The sequence below is a fragment of the Halichoeres trimaculatus genome, unplaced genomic scaffold (genome assembly GCF_033239565.1).
Source record: "Halichoeres trimaculatus isolate MK-OKI-2021-1 unplaced genomic scaffold, fHalTri1.1 fHalTri1_scaffold_8, whole genome shotgun sequence".
NCBI classification, from domain to species: Eukaryota; Metazoa; Chordata; class Actinopteri; order Labriformes; family Labridae; genus Halichoeres; species Halichoeres trimaculatus.
In genome coordinates, this window is record NW_027437186.1 from 9,651,491 (window position 1) to 9,660,918 (window position 9,428).

The 9,428-nt window shown below is 38.5% G+C and overlaps 1 protein-coding gene and 1 non-coding gene across 2 annotated transcripts; one reads left to right on the top strand and one right to left on the bottom strand.

Moving 5' to 3' along the window:
• Positions 1 to 21: 21 nt before the first annotated feature.
• Positions 22 to 8,097, bottom strand: LOC141794702 (transmembrane protein 229B-like; the record flags this gene model as incomplete). Its single annotated transcript, XM_074675122.1, has 3 exons — positions 22 to 518; positions 2,399 to 2,470; positions 8,076 to 8,097. Coding segments are annotated over 3 exons (591 nt in total), but the record flags the coding sequence as incomplete, so codon positions are not given.
• Positions 6,959 to 7,052, top strand: trnai-uau (transfer RNA isoleucine (anticodon UAU)). The gene is made up of 2 exons: positions 6,959 to 6,996; positions 7,017 to 7,052. It is a non-coding gene; the product is annotated as a tRNA-Ile (tRNA).
• Positions 8,098 to 9,428: the final 1,331 nt, after the last annotated feature.

The following is a 9,428-nucleotide window of genomic DNA, read 5'->3' on the forward strand; positions in this document are numbered from 1 at the left end:
AGCAGTCAAACTGATGTCAGATCAGTTCTTCAGCCTCATCCTCAGTGTGTTCCTGATCACATGATGCTCTGCGATAAATGCTGCTATGGCCCAGAACACAGCATATTCCAAAGTCACAAGTCCTCCCAGGTTGAACCTGAAGCCTGAGTAGTCCCAGGGACACGCCCCCAGGAGCCTGAGCCCCACCCCCCAGCTGAATTCCCAAAGGTAGATGAACAGAGTGTAAGTGGTCAGACGGATAGTCAGATGCTGACCCTGGGCCAGCAGGCGGCTGCTCAGATACTCCATCACGAAGATTGCAGAGGCGTACATTGGCAGTGCCCACAGACTGCTGTGTCCCCCCAGCCTCACGTCTCCAGAGCTGACCCCGTCCCACACTGCGGTGAAGACCACCTCACACAGACAGCCGTGCAGAGCGTACACGTAGAGACGCAGAACTGCAGGCAGAGGACGACCTCCTTCAGCATCATCATCATCATTACATGGCCATGATGCAGCACAATTTTTAGCTCCAGAGGCTACAACATAAAAAACAGTAATGGTACAGTTTCATTAGCTCGCATTATCATTTCTCAGTACTCTAAACATGAATAAAAATTAACAATGTTGGATGTTTACGCTAAACAAGCACATTTTTGAAGTGCTACGTATTTATATGTTGTAGACTGTAGAACGGACTTCTAAAAACAACACAAGATCTACATGAGATCTACATAAGATCTATACTAGACTTGCTGATATTATAAGGTCATAGCAGCAGGATCTCCTGACTGATTCATGACAGGCTAGAGGGGCAGGCGTCATACAGCAAGTCTGCCCATAGCCCCCCTGACAGACCTCCAGAGGGCTGACCAGTCAGAGTGGAGGAAGCCTTAAAGAGACTGTAGCTTAATGTAATGCCTCTGATAGACCAAAATACGTGTTTTCTAGCAAACCAATGTGATTTTTTTTTTTTGAGACGTAAATTATGTAAAGCTACTCCAGGGTTACCAGAAAGACAGTATAAAGCCTAAAAGAAAGCACATTACCCCTCTATAATAGATGTACCAGCTTAATATTGGAGATGACTAACCAGCATTTTTTTTTTTTACAGATAAAAAATCTCCAGATATTTCTGATGTGCACAAACATCATTCAGAATTTGACATCAAAATCTCATCTTTACCTGTCATATAAAGAATTGAAGGTTGTGATGGGACTTCTGCACTCTAGGGTTAAGGTGTCACTGATGCTTGAAAGGTTCTACCTCAGGTCAGCCTGCATGGTGACCTCCCAAGGTGGTAAGTAAAGTTAAGCAGGGTTGCCATGGTAATCAAGGTCCCTCTCCCAGATATTGTCCATATCTACATATTCTTTCAGACTTATTGTCTCCTCCACAGTACACAGTTGCGTCTCCGTGCATGAACCACCTCACAAGGACAAACAAGCTTGTCTCTAACTTAAGCATCATCATTGGGGATTTTTGCTTCTTCAGCAGAAAGGTCTGTGATGACTGCACTTCTGCTCTGTGTTGTTTATGCCATTTCTCCTTCTACCACAAAAATATGTCAAGCATAACTGCTACTTGTTTTATCACTGTATTAACTAGAGTTCTTAATCAAAATAGACACGCAGATACCAGGACACACACACACACACACACACACACACACACACACACACACACACACACACACACACACACACACACACACACACACACACACACACACACACACACACACACACAGCTCAAGAGTTTCTACAGTCCCGTTAGGTCCCTCTTCCTCTGCGCAGGCACTCTAATGTGGATTAACTGGCTAATAACAGATTAGCAAACCAGCGGATAATCTTTGGCAGGTTTTCACCCTGCACTCGAAAATAGAGCTATTCATTTTAATCCAAATCAACTATCTGTCCTTTTAATTCAATTATTCACTCAAAATAATAGAGTTAATGTCCACCCTGCTGCGGATCACCACCTGACTGACTCCACGTTATCAGGATCCAGTGACACGAATGATAGCAACTTGTCAAACTGGAAGTATACACCATGTTGACACTTACAGGAGACTGTTTACACGTTAAAGAAAATGTGTAAAAAATTAATTACAGGTATTATGCACACAAAAGATGAAATTCTTGAAAATTGACATTGGCTTGCTGAATGAAAATTTGATTAATACAAACTTTTCTGAATCAGTTTAAATAAAAGTTTATTGCTCATTCAATCCTGTTTTATCATTTAGTAGATATAGATGTTAATGAGACAGATACCTAAAAAAAATCACAATTATAATCTGACACTTCCTCACAGTTTATTGCTTTGCAGTCTTTACATTAGTAAAAATAAATAAATAAATAAATAACCACAATATTCCATGGACATTCATTATTAATGGAGATAATTAACTCTCACCTGTTTTACTATCACCTGCTGCTCTCCTCACAGGAACTTTTCTTGCCTCCATCCCGGAGCTGCATGTGTGTCAGTGTGTGTCTGTAATCCCTTTGCTTCCTCGTGTGAGTGTGTGTATGTCCATGTGTCAGTGTGTGTGTGTGTGTGTGTGTGTGAGTGTGTGCCCTGGGCTAAACATTAAGCAGCTTCATGTTATCACAGTGACACAGTGATGTGTGCGCGTGAAGCTGTGATCAGGAGGACGCCCCAGGAAGCAAAAACCCGTAGTGCCTTGAGGAAATATGTGTGTGAGTGTGTATACCCAGTTAAAGTATTGATCTGGCAGATTAATATTGGTGTTAAGCATACATTAGGTCACAGCTGGGGTGTGTGAGTCTGTTATCAGTGTCAGGCAGTAGTGGGGTGTGACAGTGAAGCTGAAAAAAAGAGTCTTCGCACACCTTTACTGACAGAACCACCAAATATTTAACATACGGTGGATCTTAAATGTGTACAACCAGTTTAATGCTTAATTAAAATCTTACGAGTATTTCTTTGTTGGTGTGTATCTGACTTTGTTTTCCTTTGGGGGCTTTGTAAAACATTCCTGTGCCCAGACATCCCTAGATACAGTTTGTTTCTTTTGAGCCTTTGAAATATGTGTACAGCGTTATACTATTTGAAGCTGTAAATGAATCTTTTTTTATTTGATGTCTTTCATTGTTAGTTTTACACTTACAATAAAAATCGATTTCTTATGACACATTCAGAACAAACCAATTTTCCTGGAAGGAGCTTTTACCATGTACACACAAAACATAATCCTGCTTATTTCCAGTGTTGGGAAAATTACTTTAAAAAAATAATTAGTTACAGTTACTCATTACTTTCCCATTAGAATATTTGAATCAGTAACTGAATTACTCCTTCATAAATGTAAATATTTACTTGGAAAAATAATTACTGTGTTACTTTATGAAAAACTTTTAAGCATGTAAAAGAATTTGGATTTTTGACAGAGTTTTGTTCTGGGGCATAATGTACACTACACACATATGGTCTTGTTTTTTACATCAACAATGTTTAAGTAATCTGTGTACTTCCATCTTGAAAACACCAGTTTGAACCAAGTGACAACCTCTGGTTTAGAAATAGGAGGAAATGCAGAAGTGCTAATGAGTCAAAAAAGCCATTTTCACGGCACAACAGATCATATTTACAGAATGGTACAAAAAAGAAGTCTCCTGTTTGAATAGCTAATTTCTCTGACTGCATACACTGTGGTTACTATATTTTAACATGGCAGTTTAAAATTAAGATCTTGTGTTTGCAGAGGCAAGGAATGTTCAGAGGCAGAGCTCAGCTGATTGACAAGATTTCCAATATGGCCCCTATTGAGGTTTTGCTTCAAAACTCAGTTTCAGAAACAGATGGTCCACGTCACAGTAAGTAACTTGACAGACTGCTCCAGACTCTTCATCGTTGCATCTAGATCTCTTAAGTGGCTGTTTGAGGAGTGTCGATATTTGCACCAACAACTCCCACCTACCTGAACTTGTGCACTGAATGGTTGACAATGAAATTGTACTCTACTTTTAGTCAGTCATCATCACCTATCTGTCAGCCTCTCCTCACTAAAGAAGGAACAATCAGAAAAAATATATATACATTTGATTTGCAGCTCCCTATCTGTGCCTGGCCGAGCAAGCCTGGTTTGAAAACAGCTGTTAGAGTTCAGTGCATTATAATGTGCCACAATTTCACTGTCGGTAATGGTAATGAAATTGTTTGAAATATTAATTCATCAGATTACCAGTCACTGGAAAACAATAACATCATTATAGCACTACTTATGACCTGGCTACCAACTAAAGACATGATGAAGTTGACAGAAATGTTAATTTAAAAATGGTTTTATCAGTTAAAATAAAATAAAATAAAAAACAAATCATTCAGCTTAAAAAACAGACTCGTCAATGTTGCCTCTGGATATACTTATATGCCAATGCTCTTCAGCCTCCTTGAGCGACAGTCTTACATTAAAGTGAAAGTTTCAGATGTTATTATCACTGCTGTTTATGTTTTAAGTTGATCTGAAGAGATCCACAACTAGATGCTATCATCATATCTACTGCTGTTGTCTGGATAGCAGGACAGGGTGCTGCTACTGTTTTCCTTATCAGAGATTCAGCAGCTCCTCAGGCTTCTCTCACTTTTGTGCTTGCATTTGTTCAGAATGCTAGCAAGAATGATTTTACCACAGCGTCAACAAGGGGATGGGAAATGTGGTAGGGCTTCTCTTACATAGACTAATTTTACATTACTTGTGTGAACACATTGTTCCTGTTGTTGTTTTTGCATCTGATAATTAATCACTTGCACAATCAATAAATGTCATTGATGGTTTTGACCAATCAGAGTCAAGAACTTAGCACAGATACCTACTAAGTATATGTGCTAATTTCTTGAGAGAAGAACTCTTCCTCTCAACATTATCCCTAACATGTTCAATTTGTATTTCAAAGCCTTTGCTAACCTTTTCATCAAAATTCTTGAAACTCTTGGCAGATAAGAAATGTAAGATATATTAAATGTCTTTATTAACTATTAATTAAAAATATGACAGCAGACACACATTTATACACTGTATAAATACAATCCAGATCTGTGTAATTATAAAGTGTGTGTGAGCAGATGTGAGTGCCCCTGAGTGTTTGCTTTGTGTGTTCTCTAATAAAACAGTTAACTGAGCAGATCAGAGTCCAGGCTTCGAACAAACACTCCTTCAGCTCTGCAGAGTCAGTGACCATCAGGTCACCAAGCTCTCTTTCTCCCTCTAACACATACATACATTGTTCTCTACAACAGTTTGTGTGTGCTTTATTCTGAAAGTCTGTGAAGCAAGTTTGTATAGGCAAATTAGCAGAGTCTACATCAGTGATAAGGTTTCTATTCATACAGGTCAGGGAGAAAAAAAAGAAGCATGGAGATGGAAATAAGCTTTGAAGAATGAGACAGAGCGGATGAGATAAATTCAAATAGAGATGAGTAATAAAAGAGATCTTGATGTGATGATTCAAGTCTGCATAAAATGAGACACAACAATTGATTAATATGAGGTTTGATAAGATTTGAAATTCGAGGGATCAGAATTGTAAAATGTAATACAAAAAACAGCACATAATGATCAGGAGATGAGAGCAAATTGAGATGGTGCCTGAACAGAGCAGAAGCAGGCTGTTTGCTCTGATTGAATGGCTCCACATGGGCTTAGGTAAAGTCAGGTGAGGTCAGCTTGAGATGCAGAATGTTCACGAGATTTTTTTTCTTACCCTTTGCTGTCTTTTGATATTTTTTTGTATTTTAACACCAATAGATAAGATAAAGTTGCACCCATTTAATTTACATCCAAAGGAATATATCTTATAAAGAGACGACAAGGACAAGGTTTGCAGACTTTTTAAGTTGACCTGTACTCTCCTCACTATGTAGGGTTCATTAAAGATAAAAAGAAAGGAGATTGACATTCTGATTAAGAAGAGTTTTTGTTCACCAGGAGGGGAGAAAAGGTGATGCTATAGTTATTTTGAATGAACTTTTGTTTATGTATAGAAAACTTTGCCTGTAGGTCAATAAATCCTATCAGATATACAAAAGCGCCACCATCAGGATAAATGTTGCAAGAAATAATATTTTCAAGTTTACTGAGGTGCTTATCACTTACTTAAAAAAGCAAGACAGTAGATTGACATGAACCTTTTAGGTTATTGTTCAGTCAGAAAATTGGGAGCATAGTGTTTGGAAAGGGTGTTTGGTGGTAGCTGAGAGGCTTTATGGAACTTAAAGCAAGAATCTTCTCAGAGGGAGAAATTAGTGTCTCTTTCACTCAAAGTTATAAATTTTAAACATAAAGAGGAGTTTTATTTTTTTATTTTTTAATCTATGTTTAGTGTGTATACTGCTCACAAAACACACTTGACTAACGGCAAAATATAGGCTCATAATTTCCAATATGCAAATATTATTTCGGTTTTCTGTTGATTTTCAATTTATCTTGCAAAAGTGCTTAAGAGGGGGGCATGTGATCTAGCATTATTCAGGGTCCCTGTTCGGTCTATGGGTTGTGCACATAGACTGTAAAAAAAGGTTGTGCATGGCGGCGGCAGAAGTACCCGGAAGTACATCACAGCTTCACCTCTTGAATCGAACGGCTTGCCGCGGTGAGGAGAAATAGACTTTAAACCTAAATAATTATAACTTGTTCGAGGCAAGACGTCTGAAAACTACAAAGAAACTGCTTACGTATAATTATAAATGGATTTTATGTACTATTCGGGTTTCTGTGTTAATATTACCTGCGCTGTCTGAATCAAAATCGATTTTACACGTTGTAAAAGCGTTCTGAGCAGCAAGTGGTGCGACACAGACGATTAGTGGGTCCATCATTGTGTTTTGCCCCTGGATAACGAGTACAAGCGAATCGTATTAGCGTAATTGTTGCAATGTTGTACCAACTATATGCATATTGAGTAGACTTGTGGTCCTAGATTCATAAACTGATCTGCAGCTCGTCAACAGTGAGCTCCAGTGGCGCAATCGGTTAGCGCGCGGTACTTATATGACAGTACATTGTAGAGCAATGCCGAGGTTGTGAGTTCGAGCCTCACCTGGAGCAGTTTTTTGGTGTTGTACTCCAGGAGGTATGACGAGCCTGTGGCCTTTATTCATGTAAATACTGAGTTTTATCTTACGGTATAAATGTAAAGAATAAGTCCTCCTGTTGCTTAGTGTGACAATAAAAGATTCAAATGACTAAGACCCCATTGTGAAAAAAATGATGATAGAACTGTTACAGGAAAACATTTAGAAGCAAATATGTCTTGTATGAAGAGTAAATGTAATATATCTTATTGATATGTTGTATTTCCATGTTCAAAGCTCACATATCTGTAAGAACATACATACACTCCATCAATTGAAATACTTTCTGTTTAACTATATTGAGTAAAAGTTGAAAACAAAATATCATGCTGTGAAAACATGTATGATATACCTAGTACTATTTATGTTGCAGACTCCTCAGCAGTACTTTGGCTGTAGTGTCAGGAGGGGGCAGCATCTCTCCATCTCTTGAAAGTTATTCTCCATAAAGAAAAGTAAAGAATGCTCTACTTAATGCTTGAGGTATATCAGCAAGCTCATCACAGGTTTAATGTACTGTTTAATTTCTCAATGTTTTAGATCCACACCAAATAAACTCAAAATCCTGTATCTATGGTGTACTTTTCTTGCAAAAGATCTACTAAAGTTAAAAAGACCAAATAAAAAAACAAAAAAAGAGAAACTCTCAACATTGATCAAATATTAAAAAATGTGTGTATCCTAATGTTAATTTGATAGAGAAATAATTAAACAACTTTACCTCCTCTGAGCTGACATCCTAGTTTGAGAGCATGAGAAAGAATCCCTCCACTGGGTGTCGCTGTCCCCCACTGTTTGGACTTGCTGTTCCATTTGCTTCCTGTTACAGATGTAAAGCTTGAGCCTGATTGGCTGTTTCTTCTATTTGAATGAAAACAGATCTGTCAATAATTTAGTGTTGCTCATATGGATGTCTGAAACTTTTTTTTATTGTGTGAATGTAAGCAGTCTAAAGCTCTCTCTGTTGCTTGTCCGCCTTTTTTCCCCCTTGTGTGTGTGTGTGTGTGTGTGTGTGTGTGTGTGTGTGTGTGTGTGTGGTGTGTGTGTGTGTGTGTGTGTGTGTGTGTGTGTGTGTGTGTGTGTGACAGAGAGAGCACAAGCAGTGCAGATCATAAATCACTGTCATCCTTCAGATAAATCACCACATAAACACAGATGATTCATCTGATTTGTGGTAACTGTCATGAATGTAGACCAACAGTCATTGAGGTGAAGACTTTATTTACCTGTTCAGACTTCATCTGTTGTTTGATTACTTCACACAGAGGAAAAAACAGTGTGCAAGTATTTCTATGTATGTGTGTAAGTGTTTGTAAGGATAAACAAACATCAGATTTGCAAAGTTTGGATAACTCTGCAGCAACTTTCGACACACAACCCTCAGCTTGAAGGATTACTCCTCTTTTAAGTTGCCCTGCAGCAGTTTGTCAGGATCCCAACCCACACCCTCACCTGCTAACCACATAGCTCTGTATCACTGTTATGACTCACACCTTTCTGTTGTTAGCCAGTTACCTGAGTGCACACACACTCTGTCTCTCTTTCCCAGCTGAGCTGCAGAAGATTTCAGGCTCATGGTAAGTGAACTAATGAGTTTTAATCCCAGCACTTTTGAAGGCAAGAGAACGACATAGAGTAAAGTCATTTAGCCCTTGTACACATGTAGCCAGGAATTTTCAAAAACCAATATCCCCACTTATTCCTTTTTAAAAATACTTTTGTACACGTTACCGGGCAAATCCCCTAATAAGTGTAGCTCAAAGCATGCCAAACCCATATCTGGCAGTGCTTTTCAGACGTGAAACCTGCGTCAGCCAATCAGAATGAACTCCGTCATTCAGCTGTTATGTTTAAGAACCAAAAACTCTCTTTCCCAATGTACACGTGAAACCACAACACTGGAGTTTTCCAAACCTTCACTTTTGCCAAAGTTTTTCAGAAAACATCATTTTTTGTGTTGTAAGAAGGCTGTTTTGTGTGGATAACTGGCCTAGGTTTACAGAAATGATTTCCCAGATACCTGGCCATGTGTGGACTCAGCTTTTTAGTTGATTTAGTTTGGGCTCAATCAAAGTCAAGTAATATTGATAACCAGACTTCCAGTTTGAGTCAGTTTTTGAGGGTTGACATATTTCAGTCCATCTAAATGTTACTGTTTGTACCAGATTAATGCTCTGGTGATTGCTTTTTTACCCTGCTATAAACAAAAAACTGCAAAATGAAACAAGTATTTCATGCAGTGCTCCTTTTTCTGTCCACAGTTCTGATTTGACCTTTGACCTTTGAGGAGAAGATTGTATGTTTCAAGTTGTTTGTAACAAGAGGAAGTAAGATTTCTATCTGACATCGG